The following is a 22,897-nucleotide window of genomic DNA, read 5'->3' on the forward strand; positions in this document are numbered from 1 at the left end:
CAAAAAAAAAAAAAAAAAAAAAAAGTAACCAAGCACAGATTTTGGCTTACAGGCTAACAAGAAGATTCAGGGGCCACCTGACTCTCAAGGGACTCAAGGCACCTGGCTATTCTGAATGCCATGACCTGCCAGACCCTTCTGGCTTCCACAGGCCCTCTCTGTGGGAGTCAGCAACCCTTGGAACTGAAGTAAAGGCTAGCCTCTAGCCAGGACTCAGACCTGGATTTGACACTGCCTATCAAACACCTCTTCGTACCCCGCCACACCCTTCTCAGGTTCACATCCTGTCAGCTGTTCTGCCTGAGACCCCAGGGTTACCCCTGACTCCAGCCCTCCACCAATAGCCACACCATGTCCCATCACGGCTGGTCCATTCGCTCCATCTTCCCTGACACCTATCATCACTGGCCCTTGAACTCAAAAAGAGGTTCAGCTTGGGACTTCCCTGGTGGCGCAGTGGTTAAGACTCCACGCTCCCAATGCAGGGGGCCCGGGGTTCGATCCCTGGTCAGGGAACTAGATCTCACATGCATGCTGCAACTAAGGAGCCCGCCTGCCACAACTAAGGAGCCGGTGAGCCCCAACTAAGAAGCACACGTGCTGCAACTAAAGGAGCTGGCGAGCTGCAACTAAGGAGTCTGCCTGCTGCAGCTAAGACCCAGTGCAACCAAATAAATAAATAAAATAAACATTAAAAAAAAAAAAAAAGAGGTTCAGCTTACAACAGTGCCATTCCCTCCTGCCACCATCCTACCCTCAAGAGTTTATGATCCCATTGCCTCTCCCCTGCTACTCCCGGCTCCTCTTTGGTCTTTTCCACACTGGCAGACCCAGTCCTCCTCCTTTCTCCCTCTCTGGAGTGTACCATTTCTTTGCTGCTTCAGGGTCCCAGGCCCTAGAAAGCTGAAAGGTTAGAAAACCCAATATCCAGGATAGCCCTGCCCTCTGAGCTCTATCCTGCTGGTGCAGTTTTCTTTACACTATCATTTCTTTCACACACACATCTACCAGCTGGACTGTCAGCACTGATGGCCACAGCTCCATTCAGCACCGTACGTCCAGAGCACAGGGCCACAGCAATGCCTCTGGGGCGATCCCCTAAAAATACACGAGCACACTCCCAGACTTTAAGCCTTTTTTGTCTACCTGTTTTTTGGCTCCAGAAGAGGGTCCTATGCTCTACAAAACAGCAGTTCCCAAAATATCTTAACCTGAATGACTCCTGCAGCCTCTACTTGTGGAGCATGTTTCTCTCAGAAAAGAAATGAAGACATACCAGAGAACCCAGTGTTTCTCAACAATGGTGGTGACAGGAAAGGTCTACTTTGGGGGTACCAATGCCAATGCAAGACGACCCTGGTAAAGCCAGCTAGGGCGAGGTTTCCTGCAGCCAGGCATGGTGAAAGCTGCATGTATGCACACAGGTATGCCCAGGGGCACTGCACACTCCCACAGAAATGGAACGCTTCTCTAAGGAATCACAACTTACCACTCCGAGAGTGAAGTAGTTAAAAAAGTAGTCATTGCACTTCGATGGAACTTGCTTATGAGGAGAAGGAGAATGAATCTTCATCTGTTGGGGAAAAAATAACAATGAATTAAAATCCAACCCCTTAATACATTTAATTCTTGGATTAAATGAGTCTACAAATTGTGTTTCTTGTATAACGTTAATCTGTTGGGGAAGCAAGAGTGTGGGAGTCCCACATGCTCGTGCCAAACAACCCAGCCAGCTTTGGTTGACTATAGACTGCGCCTTGGTCTCCAAGGAAAGGCACAACAATCTGACCAACAGGGGTCGGAAAAGAGCTTTCAATTTACTTTTCCATCAGCTTTAATACAGCAGGTCCTATGGGAAAACAGCAGTTTACATTTACTCAGTATTAAGTTAAAATTGATTAAAAAAAAGAGAGAGAGAGACACCACCTATTCACTTTATAAACACATTTTCCCTACCTTGTCTTCTGACTTGTAGAAGACCTTGTGTGGAGAGCCAAGCATGCTAAGAACATCTTGGCAGGAATCGCCAAAATACACTGAGCGTTCAAATACCCGCATCTTGGCATCTGCTAATAAGCCGGGTCCACAACCTGGAGAGAACAAGGTACAGGTGGTCAGGTTCCCAGTTAGCGCCTGTGACCCTGCAGCCCAGGGTCCCGGGAGCCCTAGAGAGGCCAGTGGCTGCACGCTGCATTATCAGGTTTGGCTGAGGGGAAAGACTGCATGTAAGCTGAAGTACCAGGTCACCAGGACCTGAGATGCTAAAAGAGATCACTATCTACTCAAAATAATGCGAGAGATTCACTCAATCCCACAAAAGTGATACAGAGCTCTAGAAAAGTCATTCACTGACTCAGCAAATACTCAGTCATTGACACCATGGGCTAGGACACTTTGCTAGATGCTGAGGAAACAATGGCGAGCAGAATAGGTGCAGTCTCTGCCCACACTGGAGCTTATGGCATGAAGATTCCAATCAGACCATCACAACTGTGGTACAATAAACAGCAGCACAGGTGCTACGGAAATATATAAATGGGTGCTATTATCGCTTGCCACTTTCCAGGTCCTGACAAGATACAAGGATTTACGTTAAGAAGTACTTCTCGGGGGGCTTCCCTGGTGGCGCAGTGGTTGAGAGTCTGCCTGCCGATGCAGGGGACGCAGGTTTGTGCCCCGGTCCGGGAGGATCCCACATGCCGTGGAGCGGCTGGGCCCATGAGCCGTGGCCGCTGAGCCTGCGCGTCTGGGGCCTGTGCTCTGCAATGGGAGAGGCCACAGCAGTGAGAGGCCCGCGTACCAAAAAAAAAAACCAAAAAACAAGTACTTCTTGGGGCTTCTCTTGTGGCGCAGTGGTTAAGAATCTGCCTGCCAATGCAGGGGACATGGGTTCAAGCCCTGATCCGGGAAAATCCCACATGCCACGGAGCAACTAAGGCCGTGCGCCACAACTACTGAGCCTGTGCTCTAGAGCCCACAAGCCACAACTACTAAGCCCATGTGCTGCATCTATTGAAGCCTGTGCTCTAGAGCCTGTGCTCCGCAGCGAGAAGCCACCGCAATGAGAAGCCTGTACACTGCAACTAGAGAAAGCCCGCATGCAGCAATGAAGACCCAACACAACCAAAAATAATAAATAAAAATAAAATATATTAAAAAAAAAAAAAGTACTTCTCAATGGTAACCCCCAACCTGAGACTGGACCTGAAGATCACTCTATAAAAGAGCCAAGAGCAAAGCACACACTAACTTTTAACTCCCTAATTCTACAAACACCAGACCCACTAACACTCAAAAGAGACAAACCAGGCAAGTGGGAGAAAGAAAAAAACCTGATTTGCCAGAAGTTTCTTTGTTGGGAAGAATCTTTCAACCCTGACTTTGCCTAATACATTTCAGAAATGGTTCTACTTAAACACACACATACACAGAAGTGGTTGTGGAATAGCAACAGACACACCAAGAGTAAAATTTCCCCCATTCTGTGGATGAGAAGACAAAGTGTTTTGCTCAAAATTATAAAAGGAAGCCAAGAAACCAAGGACTGCAATTCCTGGTACCATGATAACCACCACCATCACCTTACTCTACACAGGGCTTTATAGCTGACAAAGCTCTTTCTTGTATAACAATCCATTTGTTATATACAGAAGACTTCAGGGATCCAAACTCTGAAACAAAGAGGTACTGAGTTCTCCAACTAACCCAAGAGTCTTAAGTCACAGCACATATAAACTGAGTGGCAAAATAAGAGCTGTTTCAAATCCCACTCCTGACACATACACACACACAGCTGTGTGTACATTAACTAGGTCCTGGGAAAAACCACGGTCTACATTAACCTCTGTCTATAAATCCTGCACTTAGGCAAGCCTGGGTGACCTATGGAACCCACCAAAAGTCCTGTCAAGGTGGACTGTGTGCCCATGTCTCCAAGTACCAGATACTTGTGAATGTCCAGGTAGGGCTACAGGGGAGACACCCTTTACAGGTGAGCCTCCTCTCTTGTCTCACTCTACCTGAAGCCTCCTCAGGTAAATTACTCTTAGTTCTTTTTAGGAGACTATTTTAGTTTCTGATTCCCTGGAATGAGTCATCCTATAAATTATTGTGGGGATCAAGACAATTGCATGGACTTTCCATGTTAAAAGCATCACTGTAGGGGCTTCCCTGGTGGTGCAGTGGTTGAGAGTCTGCCTGCTGATGCAGGGGACACGGGTTCGTGCCCCGGTCCGGGAAGATCCCACATGCCGTGGATCAACTAAGCCTGTGCTCCACAACTACTGAGCCTGCATTCTAGAGCCCACGAGCCACAACTACTGAAGCCCGTGCGCCTAGAGCCCGTGCTCCACAACAAAAGAAGACACTGCAACGAGAGGCCCATGCACCGCAAGAATAGACCCCGATCACCACAACTAGAGAAAGGCTGTGTCCAGTAATGAAAACCCAACGCAGCCAAAAAATAAATAAATTTATTAAAAAAAAATTATATATATAATTAATTATTAAAAAAAGAGAAGAAAAGAAAAGAAATTTCTAACCTGGAGGCTGTGAACTGTCTAATTGTTCAGGGGAGTGAGTTCACAGTTTATATACCAGACTCTAAACGGTTGAGAACGGATGCCCCAGAGACTGATGCAAGACCCCAGCTTACAAACAAACACTGGCTGGAATGTGAACTCCATTAAGGCACAGCCCCATCATGGAGCTCAAAGTCTCCAGGCCATCTTTATGGAGGCAAACTACACACAGGAGGATCTCGGTACCACTAAGTATAATCCAAAGATCCGAAGGAGTTGAGATTGTCCACACAAGAAAATACAAGATAAGGCGTGAATCCTGGAGAGACCAGCTACTGAAGGCAGCAACTCTTTTTGTTCACAGTCAACAAAACTGAGCAGGGTATGGCTATACCACAATTCAACAAACTCCTCTTGCCAGTCTACTCTGAGAAATTAGCACAAAGGGTGGAAAACGAGACAACATACAACACTGAGCCCATAAGATATATCTCCAGGACGTAGGAACCACTGCAAAACTACATAAGTACACAGAGGCTGATGTACCTGCCGAGGGAAGAAGTTTTATTGCCATTTATTAAGATTTGCTCAAAATAAGACTGTCTTGTCCCTTCACAAATTTAAATGAAAACTTTTAACCATAAACATCAGCACCATTTGTCTTCTACCAACTATCCTAAGGACGTGGGATTTTAGACTATCACAGCAAGGATATAACGGAGAATCCACCACCCCAAAGCCAGTAACTGACCTGCGGCAAGTAGGCGAAGTCGTAAACCTGAGGGTCCAGTTCCATCTCGAAGAACATCTACACTCTCAGCGTACACATTGCCCAAGAAACAGCTCAGGGGCATCGCGGGAGCCCTGGGGGAAGGCACAGTGAGCAGAGGCTTTGCCCTCCCTCCCAGGGAGCCCATGGCCTTAGCATGAAGCTTATGCTCCCCTACACGTACTTGGTATCCTGTAGGCTGTTTCCACTGTAGATGTACATTCGTTTCACAGTTGCTCCGTGGGGTATCTGGAGAGAAGCCAGACCATGGGCAAAATTGGGCTGCAAACACAAGACAAATATTTTAATAAAAGCACACTGTGGGCCATCCGACTCAGGCTCTGGCACTTTCCTGACACTCATGGCCTTCAAGAACTGGCCAGGTCACGTTAAAAGTTCCTTAAAAGTAAGGAATTTAGAATAGGAATATCTCAGTTTCAGATAGAACTCTGCTACTGGTACTGCCTTACCTGGTACAAATTTTCTGTATCTATTTCCTCATCTATAAAAATGGGTATGGTTACCTACAGTGTAGAAAGATGGGACTGTGGTTTCTGAGAAACTTTGAAGTTTGCTTGTTTTATTTATCAAGATTAAAACTCTTGATATTAAAAAAAAAAACTGGCCAGGTCAAAGCACACAGTCCAACCTGTCTCCAGGTCAATAAATTCACCTAATCATGCAAGTTCATCTTTAATTTTACTTAGCTTTTCATTCCTTCATCAGGGAGAAAATGTAGAAATGCCTCCTTTAATAAAATGTAAAACTTACAAAAAGCTATCATTTCATAACACTAAGGATGCTGTTGCCTAAGGATGAATTCTCTCAAATTCCAGGCCATTAAGAAAAACTGTGGATTTGGAGTTTTAAAGCACACGACGTGGATTTACCTCTGCAAAGTGAGCTCGACCTCACTCTTCAGTTGAAAGCGCCCTCTTCCTGGGAATGCCAGCCTGGGCTTTGTTCTATCAGCTTCCCCCACTGTACCCCCCATTGGCCTCTGAAGACCTCAGAGATCAGGAAACCAAAGAAAGAGCACCTATCCAGCCTCCTCCAATGGTACTCTGCTGACCCATGTCACCTGGGCACCGGGCAATAAATATCAGGGAAAGAGAAAGGCTAACCTCATACTTGGGAGCCTCAGTCCATGAATCTAGCTGAAAAGAGAAAGACAGTCCTCTGAAGTTGAGGTGGAAGAGCTGCTCAGCGGAGTTGTACACTGTGGGAGTGGGGAGAAGAAATGGCATGGTTGAATGGCATCAGAAGTTGTGAACACAAACCAGCCTGGCAGGGAGTAATGGCTGGCAACACCTTCCTTGTGTCTCATTTCTGAACTGACCTACTAGACTTAAAACAAGAGGAAAGAGCTTTCCTTCACACCCAAGTACCAATCCCCAAATCCGACAGGAACATGGCTACAGATGACCAGAGGAATCAAATGGACTTGGCTTACCTCCAGGATGGGTCGCACCAAAAGACTGGTCAATCTGCTCAATGGTGGGAGCTATGGCTTGAGAATTGAAATGCACACCACTGAAAAACAGAGATACTTTTTAATACCAGGCTTTGCAAGATGGGCTCACAGATCATTAGAGATGGTGGCTGGAAGAGTTACGCTTAAAACACAGGTGAGTGAGTCTACTATTGTATCAAAATAAAAGTTTAACTATACAACTTTTAAATAAGAGACAATAAATGAGGTCATAAATAGTCAATTCTCCTGAGGTTGATACAGAGAATTAGTCCTCTAGGACCTCCCAAGACATTTGTGGCCACCAGGCCAGTTCAGAAGGAAATCAATCTGGCCTTAGCCCCATGGCATTTGGACTTGGATAAAGAGTACTCAGAAATAGACATTGTTAATGTGTTTTCCCAGGATGCATACTAGTAGTTTGGCTTGAAAAGGAGCTTTCTTAAAAAGGGATGAATGTCTTAAAAGGGTACAGCCAAGCTAGGCAGCTTGTTTTCCTAACAAGCAGAAGAACCAGCACTCATGGATTGGGTGAACGGGTATGTGGATGGGGAGGAATGGATCCCAAGCAAAGGAAAAATACCTGGGAGGGGGGTGGGCTTGGGAGCAAAGAGAGGCGAATGATTTCAGATAATGAGCATGAAGATAAATCATTTACAATTTTAAGGAAAATGTTTAAGGTTAAGAATACTTTAAAAAAATTAATTATCACTTATGGAAAACCTCTGCTTTTTAAAATATTTATTTTATTGAAGTATAGTTGATTTACAATGTTCTGTTAATTTCTGCTGTACAGCAAAGTGATTCAATTATATATACATTCTTTTTCATAGTCTTTCCATTATGGTTTATTACAGGATGCCGAAAATAGTTTCCCATGCTATACAGTAGGACCTTGTTGTCTATCTATTCTATATATAATAGCTTGCATCTGGAACCGCTGTTTTTAACGAGGCACTGTGCTATATGCTTTACCAGTATTATCTCATGTCATCTTCCTAACCCAGCAACCTGATTATTGGTTTCATTTCTCTGATGAGAAAACAAACTCAAAGAGGTTAAGTGACTTGCCCAATTTCACAGAGTAATAAAATGAAGAAGTCATAACCCAAACCCAGGGAAGCCTGACTCTAGAACCCTCACTCTTACCCACCACTGTCTCTTAAGAGGGCAGGTCTCAAGTGCAGACCCTGAGGTACAGAAGGCCCCAACAAGACTAAAAGACAATCAGAATCTGCAGGGGTCAGTGCTATTATGCATTTGCTTTATCCACTTCTCTGCTGGCAAACACTGCTTGAGTCAGCCCAGGAACTGATCCCTTACACACCCTCAGAGAAGGTAAGCCTGTTAAGGAAGCTTACTGAACGGAATATTCTAGATGCCAGCACAGCGCCTTACCATAATGGAGGTTCAAATATTTGTGCATCATACAGGCACAAATACATCCCATTTTCATTCTAAAAAGCAGATTTTGGCCCCCCAAATAGTAATCCTTTTGGCATTCTCTTTAGCATAGGCCTTGAAGTCAGATGTATCTGGTTTGTCCCACCTCTGTTGGTAATGAACACATAAAGAGGTGCCAAAAGAGGCCATGCAGGGAAGGGTAGCTATGACCCAGGGAACAGTCACAGACCTCTGAGCTGAGGTCCTGCTTTGTTGTGGGATTAAATAAGTTGTCACCTATGTGAAGTGTTTTACACACAGTGTGTTCTTAATGAGGTTTCCTTCTCTTCCTCAGGAAACTGAGTAGACTTGGAGGCTGCACGAGGAAATCATGGCACCAGGCTGTAATCCCAGAACTGCTGCACATGGGAATCCTTTACTAACTTAATATGGGTAGTAGATAAAGCCCTTGTGTACCAAGCCTATGACACATACCGGGAGAAAACTTACCAATATTTTAACTTTACTTTAGTCAAGTCATATACTTCAATCACCTAAAAACAAAAAGCAAATGTTTAAGAGCTGTTAGTGCTCTGCAGTTGAAAAAGATTAATTAGAAAGACATTTATAGAGTAGTGAAGAAAAAAAAATTATCACTAGTTGAAATTCTCCTGAAGCACTGCACATTACGTTTTTTTTAATATATAAATTTATTTATTTTATTTATTTTATTTTTGACTGTGTTGGGTCTTCGTTGCTGCATGCGGGCTCTTCTCTGGTTGTGGCGCACAGGCTTCTCATTGTGGTGGCTTCTCTTGTTGGGAGCATGGGCTCTAGGCACGCGGGCTTCAGTTGTTGTGGCACATGGGCTCAGTAGTTGTGGCTTGCAGGCTCTAGAGTGCAGGCTCAGTAGTTGTGGTGCATGGGCTTAGTTGCTCTGTGGCATGTGGGATCTTCCCGGACCAGGGCTCGAACCCGTGTCTCCTGCATTGGCAGGCGGATTCTTTTGTTTTTGTTTTTTTTTTAATTAAATTTATTTATTTGTTTTGTTTGTTTATGGCTGTGTTGGGTCTTTGTTGTTGCACACGGGCTTTCTCTAGTTGCAGCAAGCGGGGGCTACTCTTCGTTGCGGCACATGGGCTTCTCATTGCAGTGCTTCTCTTCTTGTGGAGCACGGGGTCTAGGTGCGCTGGCTTCAGTAGTTGTGGCACACAGGCTTAGCTGCTCTGCGGCATGTGGGATCTTCCCGGACCAAGGCTCAAACCCGTGTCCCCTGCATTGGCAGGCGGATTCTTAACCACTGCCCCACCAGGGAAGCCCCTGTTCTTATTTTTAACTCTGGAAGAAAAACCCATACCACACACACAGCATAAACTCACCCTACCCCTCTTTCTAGTGGATTGTTCAACAGATGTCCATGGACGTTCTGCATCAGGTTTTTAGATACCATCTAGTGCTGGGTCACATAAAAGATTGTACATACCATGCTACAGGACAGTAAAACCCTTCACAGAAACAAATTCATGCAGTTTGTGAAGGCTGTAACCTGTAAGGGGGATACTGAGCCCCCTTCCTTTTATTATATACTTTGCTGCATTATAAAAACCCAAATCAAGTCCCTTTCAAAAATAGCTTCAAAATACTGTGGTTTACAAAAACAAAAAAAGATGGAGGGAGAGGTCTATCCTACTAGAAAACAAGTCATATTACATTAGCTTAGGTCAAGTGTGACAATATTCAGCTATATCCCTAACGAAGAGCATCTGGTCAAACCTGGAGAACCTCAGGACCCTTGTGAAGTTTCAAAAGGTTCAGCCTCAGATGAAATGTCAAGAACTCAGGAATGAGACAAAGGAAAAGGTATTGAACTCTCAGCCACTAGCGATGCCAAGTAATGAGCATTGTGAAGTCTTTTATGACAATGGCGTCAAGGGCTAGGCAGGCAGTAGCATAGCTGGCTGAGGCCTAGAGCACCATCTGGTATCCTACAGCTGGGAGGTTTGGCCCCCATTGAAGAAGCACAAGCAGAGCTGGTTCAACGTCTGCCCTGACAATCAGGGCTTCATCCTGGGAAGGGCTGTGGGACACTGGGTACAGGAGCATCTGGCATTGTCACAGGAACAGAGACATAACAGGCAGTTCATTCTTGGTCAGACTTGTCTCTAACTTTGTTTGAGAATCATAACTGAACCACAAATTGGGCACCTCTTCACTATAAGGTGCAGCTATTCTGATCCTACCTGCTGCTAAGAATCACTCCCTCTGCTGGGCTGTTGTAGCACTTCAATCTACCCTTTCCTACACTATTAGTATATGCTGCTCACTGGTACCGCTATTAGCATATGCTGTTCACTGGTACCACTGAGTTAAGCCCCTTGAGGTCTGGCTGATTAGTTTGCACAGAGGAGGTATACAACACATGTCAGGGAGTCAGCTGGGTATGAAGATAGCTAAGGGCAATATGAAGCTCAAAAATATGAAAAGTGGTGCCAAGAGAGGTCATGCAAGGGCAGGGGAATAGCTGTGATTCATGACACTACCTTCAGAAAGCCTGGGCATGGCAGTGTATTATGCCACACTGGTATGCCATTTTACTGAGGTCGGGGTCCCATGCTGGCAGAGGCCTCAACCCTCAGCCAGAATCCCTGCTTGTATAGCAGAGGCAAGCACTCTGCCTCTTTGAGTGCTACTACTATGGCTGGCTAACGATCCCCCAAGGGCTGCCCATCGCTCACCCTGTGGGCCTCCAGGATATTCTTTTTTTTTTTTTTTTTTTTAGGATATTCTTGCTGTGACACTATCATTCACCTGCCAACAGCCCACACCAACACTTATGGCGTGGCACCTGTGACACGAAGGACTCCAAGACAGTCAGCACTCTGGGTCCCTTGCCAGAATCAACAAGCAGATTTTGACCTATGGAGCTTGCTGGGCCATAGGGACAAGTAGCTGGGGAAATCTGAAGTCCATGGTTTTCCACCCTCTGGGCTGAAAAAGACCTTGATTTCCCTAGAAGAGAAGACATGGCAGCACCCAAGATAGGAAAGGAAAAGACATGTGGCTGTAAAGATTGTGACTTGTGAAGACTCATTCCATAATGCTCTCTCATAGATAGGGAGTGAGAGGATGGGGAAACTGCAGGACATAGCATCGGGGAGAAGCAGCTTCTGAAGCCCTTGGATGGAGGGGCAGGCAGATGGGTGAGGTCAAACTTGGTACCAACCAAGGCACCTGAGGGATTACTTCCTCAGTTTCCAGAGGCTCAGGCAGGGCCCCAGCCCCTCTTTCTTCATAGGGACCCCACAGAAGGCAGAGAGAAGGTTCTATTCTATCTCTTTTCCCATTCCTCACTTTTCTGCATAGTATGCTTACACTATTTTCTTCAGCTTTTATCACATCTATTTCCCATACTCATCAACAAACCTAAGCCATTTCTATTCCCAGTGGCCAGTTACTGCACTCTGGTAACGTAGGGTTAAAAGCTTGGTGTCAGCTAGACCACTTATCCTGTCCCTCTGTTATTTCATTGGTAAGAAGTACCACTTACAGGCTTGTTAAGATTAAATTAGGAAATGCATGGGAAACACTCAGCCATGTGCCTAACGTGTACTAAGTGCTCACTAAATATATAATATTGTCCTCACCATGCTGTAACTCTATGGTAGGCTGCCTATCTATCGCCCACTGTTGTCTATTTAGGTTGCTTCTGGCTTTTCATTACTATGAAAAGCCCTGCTGTAAATATCTGGCATTACTACCCTCCCCATAATCTTTTTGGGTTATGTTTCCTAAAGTGGATTTACCAAGTTAAAAACAAATGACTCTTTGTAAAGGTGTTTCCAGATTAATTTCCCCTAATTTGTGAAGAAGCCACACTGAAGACCACCTTCTACCCTTTGCCAGTGTGGAACTTCTGGTCAGTAAAGACAGGATGACTGAGCCTACAAGAGGAGGCAAGGGTGTTGTAGGGATAAGAATGTTCACATCAAACTTTCCTTTTGGAAAACCATCATAAATGAGGAATTCTTATTCCATGTACAGATCATTTTTCCATGTTGTCTTCCAAGCCTTTTGGAAAGACAACTCTATATATAACCTAACCAGGACGATGGCTCTGGCATGGCACTGCCCTGAGCCACATTCAACCTTATGACTCTGAGGCATGAGTCTGATGTCACATGACTAACCTTTCATGTCCAGGCATTTGTAAATAGTGTATTAAAAACATCGTGGACTGAAACAGGTGTTAGTAAACTGCACTTGACTGCCAATTAAGACAACCCTACATACCAGCAAGTTGTTTGTTTACATTTCCTTTTTTTTTTGCAGTATGCAGGCCTTTCACTGCTGCGGCCTCTCCCGCTGCGGAGCACAGGCTCCAGACTCACAGGCCCAGCGGCCATGGCTCACGGGCTCAGCTGCTCCACGGCACGTGGGATCCTCCCGGACTGGGGCACGAACCCGCGCCCCCTACATTGGCAGGCGGACCCCCAACCACCGTGCCACCAGGGAAGCCCTACATTTCTTTTTAAAGGGGCTCAAGAATCAACTCAGTGCTGGTGGTGTTAAGGTCCAAGCTTCAGCATTTTAGGAAGAACAGTTTCCATTTTTCATATTCCCAGTCTTATTGTCTGACCCAAGAATGAAGCAAAACAACAAGATATAAAAACCTTACTAGGGCTTCCCTGGTGGCGCAGTGGTTGAGAGTCTGCCTGCCAATGCAGGGGACACGGGTTCATGCCCCAGTTCGGGAAGATCCCACATGCCGCGGAGCAACTAAGCCCGTGCGCCACAACTACTGAGCCTGCGCTCTAGAGCCCACGAGCCACAACTACTGAGCCCACGTGCCTAGAGCCTGTGCTCTGCAACAAGAGAAGCCACCACAATGAGAAGCCTACGCACCGCAAGGAAGAAGAGTCCCCACTCACCGCAACTAGAGAAAGCCCGTGAGCAGCAATGAAGACCCAACGCAGCCAAAAATAAATAAATAAAATAAATGCCAAATACTTAGCTCCTCTCATCTGCCTATTCAACATAAAAGCCCCCTCCCCACAGCCCAAATCTTCAACACTCTTTCCCCTTCACCTCTGCAGCCTGGGGCTGGAGTCCTTCCCAGCCTCTTTCCAACCATCCCAATCCACCCCCAGCTTCTCTCTTTTTAGGGGAACAGGCACAGCTTCAGTCCCCTATATTGTGGTTGTCTCTAAAACACAAAAATCTACTCCCACTTATGAGTTTCAGAAACATCCCACAACGTCACACGTTAATCAGCCTGACGTGAAACTTTACTCGTCATTTATAGTTACCTTAAGTCTCTGATTGAAAGCATCAAACAGTAGTTTGATCCCGTCCTGAGTCAGGTTAAGGATGAGGTCATGGCTTAGAGGAGACTACAAAAAACCAAAATAATAAATAAATACACACTCTGAACATGTAGTATTCTCACCAGCACCCACTGAAACCTTATAACATAAATGCAGTGTACAGGGAATATCTAAGTGTAGACAGCTGACAGGTTTGGAAGCCAGAAACTGGTTTGTGAACGCAGTGTCCTCTACTTCCAGCCTGTGAGTTATTACCTGGGGGAAAAGGCCAAAATTATGTGAGTATACAGGCCATTTTCTTTCAAGGGTCCCAGGTCCACATTGTAGCATGGGTTTACTGCTGTCAAACCTACAGAGTAGTTGATGAGGAATAAAAGCCTTGTAAAAGGCCTCGCCAGGATCGAAACTCAGCAAGTAATGGTGAATGCATGTTAGCTGAACCTATGTCCGTTCACTCCCAGGCTGTCTATACCACCCACAGGAAAACACATTTTATTCTTTGACTGTTTTATGCCAGATTCCAGGACAAAGAAGTACCTTGTGATCTGATTATGTATGAGATGACACTTTTACTCCTCCCTCCCTCCCCGCACCATCCTGTATCAGAAAGTGAAAAGCCCAAGTCTAATACCTAAGGAGTCATATTTCTACATTTGCCCCTTCTGAGTCCTGAGGGGAGGGGAGCAGCAGCAAAGCAGTGGACAGAGCTGGCCTTCTGTCTTGGTGAGCTGGTGACCTTAAGTGACTCTCTAAACTTCTCTGAGCTCTAGTTTCTTCATGGGAATACCATCATCCCTTCCCCTCCAGGGTTGTTATGAGGACATAGATAGTAGATCAGAAAGCACCAAGCTCAGCACTCAGCATACAGTACTCTTTCCTAGAGTCTGCCCCACCTGCCTGCTTCTGTGCCAATGCAATCAATTCAAAGTCTGAAGACTCTCCATATGCCTGAACCAGGCTGCCCAGAAGTAGAAGAAAAACACCACCATCCAAACCCCTGCCCCTTCTTGAAACTGGCACACAGCTGTCAAAAGGGTTTAGACAAGTTTCTTTATAGAGCTTCTCAAGGTAGGCCCAGTAAATGAAAGTATGCCTGTGAGAGACAGAGATATGGGCTGGAAGGCCAGGTGCCACTGCTGGTGTGGGCCTTACTGGAAAAATTCTCTAGAAGGAGCTTTCTGAGATTAGCTCAGATTGTCTGCTCCCCTCCACCCCACTGAGCTTCACAAGACAGCAGGCCCAGGTGGCACCATTATGCCTGGCAAACACTAGAAGAAAGAATGTTGTAATTTTCCAGTAGCTCTGTATGAATGTCTAAACCATTAGGTGTCAAGCACGATAATGGAATAATGAACCCTGACCTTAGGTCACTTACTCTCAACCCAGAATACACAGTTCTATTTCTGAGAGGGCTAGTCCATGGTGGTAAGCAGGATGAAGCAAGATTTTAGCATCTTTCAAGATCCTTGCTTGGAGTATCTGAATTTTCTTACACGCTCCCAACATCTGATCATTTTTTTCCCTGCCATTGTTACAATTCAGGACATAACTAAGCAATTTTCAAAAGCAAGCAAATCATCCTCACAATTAATGTTTTATTAGTACTTTATATCTACAGAACCAAAATGCATATGTACTATGTGGTGTTTAAGCAGGTACTTTCCAGTTCAGTAAAGCTGTCTCTGCTAGTTGTTAACATCTCTTCCCTGTAAGAAAGATGGGACCTACTTGATATGCACATTTAATTTCCAAGGTGTGATTTGCTAGAGACAAGATATTTCTGAAATGTTTAATGGGGCCAAATGATTTTCTGCACATGATGGGAAGCAAAGACACAAATGGGAAAGGAAGGGAAGGACGGCAGAAGAGGACAGGATCCACATTTAAGAAGCACCATATGAGAGACTATTTCCTCTTGATCCTCATCAAAAGATTATTCTATTATAAGGAAACCATATCCACTTTACAGAAGGAGAACCAGTCCGGTTATTAACTTGCTGCAGTCGGACAACCAAGAAATGGGGAAAAGCATAGATCTGAACCAAGGTCTGGATTTAAAAACCTATGATTCCGGGGGCTTCCCTGGTGGCGCAGTGGTTGGGAATCCACCTGCCAATACAGGAGACACAGTTTTGAGCCCTGGCCCGGGAAGATCCCACATGCCGCGGAACAATTAAGCCCGTAAGCCACAACTAGTGAGCCTGTGTGCCACAACTACTGAAGCCCGTGCACCTAGAGCCTGTGCTCCGCAACAAGAGAAGCCACCGCAATGAAGAGTAGTCCCTGCTCGCTGCAACTAGAGAAAAGCCCCGCATGCAGCAACAAAGACCCAATGCAGCCAAAAGTAAATAAATAAATAGAACAAACAAAAAAACCCCCAAAACCCTATGATTCCAGCTGCTTAGAAGACACTGGGGGAAATTAGCTTAATTAATGTTAAAAGTTAAAACTACTATTTGTACCCAAAGACTGGAATGACAGACAACAAGGTAGTGATATATGAAATATACTTCATTTAAAATAATTGGTTAAGAAAGTTTAAAGCCTACTTTCTAATGTATCTAATCTTGGGTGCTTAAATCTGATTTAACTAAATGTACTGGTGGCTATAAGTTCAAGAAGTAAGCCCATTATCCCTGTTTTGATGGCTGCTACCTGTCCTGAGTAAGTCCCTCATGGTCTAACACTGAAAGTCAAATAAGGTTAGGGATGATCTGAGTGCAAAAAAGAGGAAGTCACCATTCTTCATTTAATAAATGAGAAACCATTTTGGCATTGTGGCTCCACGAACCTCTGCCCAAGTTCTGTGTTTTGTGGTAGGCACAAGAATACCCAAGCACTTGCTTGGAGATTAAGCATTCCCTGTCTCAGAAGGACCCCTCACATGGGCCTCACTAGGCTGGCAGAGGGGTACAGTACTATGAAATACAATGTTTGGGTATAGGTAAGAGGCTCAACTCTGACACTAAGCCAAACTGGGAAGCCTCACAGAAATCTCACCCACCTCTAATCCACAACATTCTTCATGTCAAAAATAAGCTGTCAGTTGCTTTAGGATCAGAAACTAATTGAAACAAATGGAAGTAAAATCATCATTTTGGTACTTAAAGGGTCTCAGAAAAGGCACTGAGAACATCTTATAGCCTGTGTAGGATCAAAACTATTCCCTGAGGTTTATGACACACAGGGCACCACAAAGGTTGCTCCATAGTGTCTGTGTCCAGAAGAACTACGGATTCCAGTGAGTTCAACAGAAGGGAGACTGCATTTTTAGAGATAAGAAGAATCTTATTTCTAAAGGTCTATAAAAATGTTTCTAACTTTACTTATAAAACCTAATAAAAGAAATCCTGATGTTCAAAAAGTTCTGCTCCAGTGCCAACCTAAAATATAGTATACTCTTTCTGGAAACTGAAAAGGTCCTTGTAGGTACATATAACATTATACTATAGGGGTTAATTCTGGGCACAACATTAATAGAGACTACCATAAATCAGACCAAAAAAAAAAAAAAAAGTAAAACATGTCCATTAACTTGGAGCCAATGTTTTGTAATTTCCGTATATCAGATCATTCTCAGTAAAGGGGTGAGCTATACCTGCTATTTTTCAAGTCTGGGATGCTGTGCTAGCTAGAAATCTGTACTGCAACAATCCTGAACACAAACCAAAGCAATCAACAAAGCAGAAAAGACTAAACATGAAAGTGGAAGGCAAGCACCCTAGAAGACCAGACAATCCCTGAGGTGACCTCCCACTGAAAAAGCCCCTTTTAAGAGCCAGTAGGTAAGTCAAACATAATAAAAAAACCAAGTTTGGTTATTACGGCTTGTCTAAGCTTGGCAGCACTAGATTATCAAAACCACAAGTTTCAGAATCAAAGAAAATGTACTTGGTAACTGACTAGTGTTGAAGACTCTCCCATTCAAATGCATTGACCTAGGAATTCCTGCCAGTCAGTATCTCCCAGAGCATCAGCTTCCAGAAATGATTCACTGAGTAGGGATGCTATTTCAGTAAACAAATCAGCCACCACTCACCTGTTCACTGTAGAGAACCTGGACATTTTTTATGATGCGACAGTGCTTCTGAAGAATGGCTACTGCCTGAGCCAGAGGCATTCCTGAAATAAAGCAAGGACACCTGTGTGGTTACTTGGGCTATCCATTTACTGGCATCTATCACTGTACTAGGCATTAGTCCCTGTAGTAAAGCCTGGGGTGGGAGCAGACGCCACTAAAGTCTATGGACATATTGAGTAAATAAACGTTCAATAAGCAGTAAGAGCTAGAGAATAAAGTTAATGGCAAGCACTAAGGGAATAAGTGGATTGTATAAGGGGAGGGAGTAAATATAAAAGACTTCCTGGAAATGGGGACTTCCATGTTGATCCCAAGCAGGCAAAGGGCTTAGAGAAAGCAAGTCAGCTGGAACCAAAGAATAGAGTAAGAAATGCATTGACTGCATGACTCTGGAGGCCAAGGTTCTGATTCTCACTCTGCCATGATTACATATAACCTAGGCAGGTCCTTCCTCTCTTCCTTTCTGATATCTGTCTCCTCTTTTAGTCTGCAGGAGCATATGATTTGTAAGGGCTCATTTAAAAAGTGAAAAAAATATCACACAATTACCAGAATCAACTTATTTTATGAAGGATTTCAATGGATTCTCACTTATCAACCCACAAACATCCTCTAAATCTTAACACTTGATTTTTTAACTTGTGGGCCATTTTAAACAAATTTACATATGCCCCCAGTTTAAGAAATCCAGATCCCAATGACATCTCAAAGATTCCAGGGACTCATGGGGAACAGCAAAAAGTATGTTCTCACAGAGTGCATTATATTTCAAACAAGAAGAAACTCAGAGACAATCCAAAAACAAAGCTTCATGAGTGCAAGGACAGTGTCTGTGTTATTCACCACTCTCTGGATCCCCAGCACTGGGGACCCATACAGTGGCTGTTGAATAAACATTTATTTAGTGGGACTGAAGGATTATGGGCTAGGTAATAAGAGAAAGGAAGAAGGACCACCATATGACCTTGGGGCAGCACAGTGGCTCACATTCAAGATCAGTTTACCTCTGATTCCAGGAGAGATGTGCAGAAAAGAGCTCACACACAAAGAATTAGAAAGTTAAAAAATGTGTGACCCATCTACATTTAAACAATGATCTAATCCTGCCCTCATTCAATGGTCCATTCTACGGTTTGAAGAAAGTTGGAGGGAACCACACCTTAAGGTACTTCCCAGCCTTCTATAGCATAGAGCCTGGCACACAGTAGAGACTTAAATGTTTGTTGAGAATATGAACAAGTTGATGCACCATTCAGCTTTGCCATTCCTGAAATGGAGGAGCATCTATGCTGTCTCTCCTATAGGGAATGGGCAAACATCCATGTAGGCAAGACAGATAACCTCAGGTGCTGAGAAAGAGAAGGCCACATGGCACAAACCAGTTTCTTGAGGGACAGTTCTTTTGCACCTAACCACATCAAATTCCTGGCCTTGGAATCTTTGGGTCCTGAGGCTTCCAGGGAGTAACCCACCTGGAGCAGACAAAGCAGCCACCAACGACCAGTTGTCACACAGCTGCTGGTAAAGGAAGGCTACAAAAGGTCTCTAAAGGGAACCAACCATGTATATGGCAAAGAAACCCGAGCACCATTCTAGCTCTAAGAGTTACCTAACCCCCCAAAGGGTGTGGAGTATATGGTCAGTCTACACATCCTACACCTTACTCATTATTTGCCTGCTTATAACCCTCCAGTGGTTTCACAATCCAGGGGGATAAAACCCAAACAACATGCCATCACCTAACAGCCCTGAATATTCTGGACCTTGGCCACCTCCTCTACTCTTTCCACTGCTCACCAAGCCTCCCTTTGTTCCTAGCACACATCAAGCTCTTGGCCACTTTAGGCTTTTGCACTAACTCAACTCTGCTGAAATGTTCTTCCCATAGCTGGTTCTTCTCACTCTTCAGGTCTTGGCTCACACTTCACTTCCCTGACTGCCTTATCTAATGAAGCCTCCCATTCCATTTATTTATCTGTAAGAGTCTCCCCTACATGCCTCCTTGAGGACAGAGACAATGTCTGTCTTACGGCTGTATCCTCAGCACTCAATCACCATGCCCACCACACAACAGTAAGTGGTTCTATGTACCTGTCGAGCTCTGAATGAGTGAAATAAAGCAATTAGGTACAATAAACAGATCCTGTAGGCCCTTAGGACCACCCTCTCCCTCTGAGAATTCTCATCCTGTCTCCATCAATACCACTCTTTCCTGCTGTTCCTCCAACTTTCCCAAGTCTCTATGATGGGGATGGGCAGTATTTCCTTCTGCCCATCCCTCACTCACCCAACCAACTAGTTTCTGACTTACATCTCAATCTGTTTTCTGTATATATCAAAAGGCAAATAGGGACTTCCCTGGTGGTCCAGTGGTTAAGATTCCACACTCCCAATGCAGGGGGCCCAGGTTTGATCCCGGGCCAGGGAACTAGATCCCGCATGCCGCAACTAAAGATCCCACGTGGCACAACTAAGACCTGGTGCAGCCAAATAAATAAATAAATATTTTAAATAAATAAATAAACCTTTAAAAAAAGGCAAATGAAGAGTTGACAGATTAAAAGTGACTTTTTAATCTTCTCTTCAATCTGGCCTCTCCTTTGTATTCTGGATCTCATCTCTAACACAGTCACTCAAGCCAGAAACCTCTAGATTCCTCTTCCTTACCCATATCTCCAAATCTAGTCACCAAACTTTCTTCCTAAACCCATGCCCACAACACTTTACTAATAGACATCCTTTTTTCCACTGAACAGAGACTCTTTGATAGTGTCCCAGGCAGCTAACTACAAATAGGGAATCTGGGGATCTGATCTTCTTCCACTAGTACATCATGCTCTAATTAAAATACCAAGTTGCTTGCAGCTCCCCACACCATCTATCTTTCCCACTTTTTTTTTTTTTTTAAAACCTGACTGGAAGATTTATGTCTATGGAAGTGTAGTTGAAAAATCTGGCAGTAGACTTCTGATAGGGCCTTCCTGGTGCTCACTGGCTCCAGGAATGGTATTGGTTCCTACAGATTAATAGGAAGTCTTCTCTGAACTCCCAGGTCAGGTCAAGTCTCTTCTCCCCTTCCACAGCACCCTATACAACCTCTACCTCATTATAATAAAATGAACTATTTCTGTACGCCTTCCCTCCCACGAGACTAAGCTCTTCAGGGCTTATGACCACGTCTTACTCAATTTTCAATGATTATAAGCAGAGTCCACAGAATGACCCTTCAATAGAGTAAGCCCCTAGTCTCTCTGGAACAAGGTAATCTCAGAGAAGACCATTCTCCAGTGACCCTTTAAATCTACCTTGCTTGGGCATTTTCAAGATTAATTTTTAAAAATTTTTTTTATTGGAGTATAGGTGATATAAAATGTTGTGTTAGTTTCTGCTGTACAGCAAAGTGAATCAGTTATACATATACATATGTCCACTCTTTTTTAGATTCTTTTCCCATATAGGTCATTACAGAGTACTGAGAAGAGTTCCCTGTTCCCTGTGCTATACAGTAGGTCCTTGTTAGTTATCAATTTTTTTCAAGATTAATTTAAAAACGAATTTAGAGATATGTCTCCATACCAATACATCCTGCAAGTCTCATTGAAAACATTTCAAGTTTGCACTGCCTTTACTCCACCATTGGTCAACCCATGGGTGGCACTCTCAGAGATTCCTCTCTGCCTAGGCTTTCCTGTCTCTGTGTTGTTGGCATTTCCCTAATCTCCCAAGAGTACACAAAGGCCAGGAAGGCAGCCAAAAAGCTGGATGCAGCTCCTCACCGTGCCAGGCGGATGATGGCAAGGGCTAGATATATCTGCATTTGCACAGATTCCAAAAAGAAACCTGGAGACAAAGCTGAGCCCATACTCAGGACAGAGCAGTGAGAAGCAGAAAATCCCTGTTAGGCTTCTTTTTCTCCTCTCTGCCTTTCCGAGCCTGTTCTTCATCTGGCAAATGGAGGTCACCTTACAGGGTTGTGGTGACTTTAGTCTAGCCTAAGAATGTAATTCTAAAGCACAGATCCACTTACTAGACCTATCCCTACCTATCAGCCTCAAGTGCAGTTTAAATGTGTTGAGGGCTGGGAAGAAGATTGAGAAAGAGGGAAAAATTACTTTTTTATAAAAAGCTTGGGGAAGTTAAATGACCACCATCTCTCAGGCAGACACAATTCAAAAATACGAATTTTTTTTTTTGGTCATGCTGAGCGGCTTGTGGGATCTTAGTTCCCCGAGGAACTAAGCTTTCACTCAAAGTTCAATTCTGGGCCCAATGTACAAAAATGCTCTTTTCACTGTTTGTGGTTGCTACTTAGACAGCCTAAAAGAACTACCCAAATCCTTAATTCCTAGAAACTGGCAAAGTTAGGAGTAGGGGTTAAGGTATCAAAGCAACAGTTGACAGAAGAAGCCTTACTCTCCCACCCAATTTTTTGGAAATCTCAAATGATATCCTAATCACTACTTTTGACCCAGAGACTGCACTACAGAGATCCACAACCTGGTCACACCATCAAGCACAGTTTGAAGCTACAGTTACAGTTTTCACTCCACCCTGTGAAGTCTTGGTATGAGCATAAGCTGTGGTTAGGGGAGGTTCTTTCCTAACTAGAAGCCAAACAGCATCAGCATGACAAATGGGCCTGGTGGCAAAGATATTATTATTAGCCTCTCAATCAAGTTCTTGGTGCTTCACAAGAAGCTGCAGTGTTGCGAGAAGGTGACTGAAAATTCTCAATAAAACTGGCTCCTACAACCCAGAGGAGGATTGTTGTTCAGTTCACGGAGACACTGAGCACCAGCAGAGTCCTACCAGCAAATCTGTTCTGCAGTTTCTCAACTACCCTATCTCCATAGACATGAGTCTTCCAGATTCAAGGATAAGCTATAGCCCAATGGAGCAGCTGCCTCAGTCCAGTAGCCCAAATTAGTGTGACAAAAGTTCAGCCCTGCACAAACAAACAGCACAGACACCCACTCCCCACCCCCTCCTTCCTAGTGCTGGAACATAAAAGTAAACACCCTCTGGGGTTACCCAATGCAAATCATTGTACACATAAAGGTAGTGACGTTGAGGAAAGGGAAAAAATGGGCCAAAACTCACAAAATGGCCAACCTGCATTTTCTACAAGCTAAATGTTACTTTCCCCGAACTCCTATTTCATTCAACCTTTAACTCTCTCGGCTAAGGTCTGGGTTTAGATTACACCACACATCAACCACATAAAAACGAGAAGGAAGCTAGTCAGAATTTCCTTTAACACACACAAACTCTCCTTAACTCCCTTGACCAGATCCCCGACATCTGACGATGAGAACAGTGCCTGGGTTTCTCCTAGAGGCTACCCATAGC

General features: G+C 44.4%; 1 protein-coding gene across 3 annotated transcripts in view; it reads right to left on the bottom strand.

Annotated features, from left to right (window-relative positions):
• Positions 1-22,897, bottom strand: part of PHAF1 (phagophore assembly factor 1) — a 28,274-nt gene that overhangs the window by 4,745 nt on the left and 632 nt on the right. Inside the window, exons 2-10 of one of the 3 annotated variants that reach the window (XM_027119639.1) lie at positions 17,507-17,589; positions 13,450-13,533; positions 8,654-8,697; positions 6,743-6,822; positions 6,414-6,508; positions 5,474-5,571; positions 5,272-5,384; positions 1,957-2,090; positions 1,490-1,573 (exon numbers count right to left, since the gene is read on the bottom strand). In XM_027119639.1, coding sequence (XP_026975440.1) covers positions 1,490-1,573; positions 1,957-2,090; positions 5,272-5,384; positions 5,474-5,571; positions 6,414-6,508; positions 6,743-6,822; positions 8,654-8,697; positions 13,450-13,533; positions 17,507-17,589 — 815 coding nt within the window. Of the gene's footprint in view, positions 1-1,489; positions 1,574-1,956; positions 2,091-5,271; positions 5,385-5,473; positions 5,572-6,413; positions 6,509-6,742; positions 6,823-8,653; positions 8,698-13,449; positions 13,534-17,506; positions 17,590-22,897 lie in introns of those variants that run through there. The other 2 variants (XM_027119640.1, XM_027119641.1) reach the window with 2 other exon arrangements.

The sequence above is a fragment of the Aethalodelphis obliquidens genome, unplaced genomic scaffold (genome assembly GCF_003676395.1).
Source record: "Aethalodelphis obliquidens isolate GAN/ISIS:26980383/991018 unplaced genomic scaffold, ASM367639v1 scaffold20, whole genome shotgun sequence".
Classification (NCBI taxonomy): domain Eukaryota; kingdom Metazoa; phylum Chordata; class Mammalia; order Artiodactyla; family Delphinidae; genus Aethalodelphis; species Aethalodelphis obliquidens.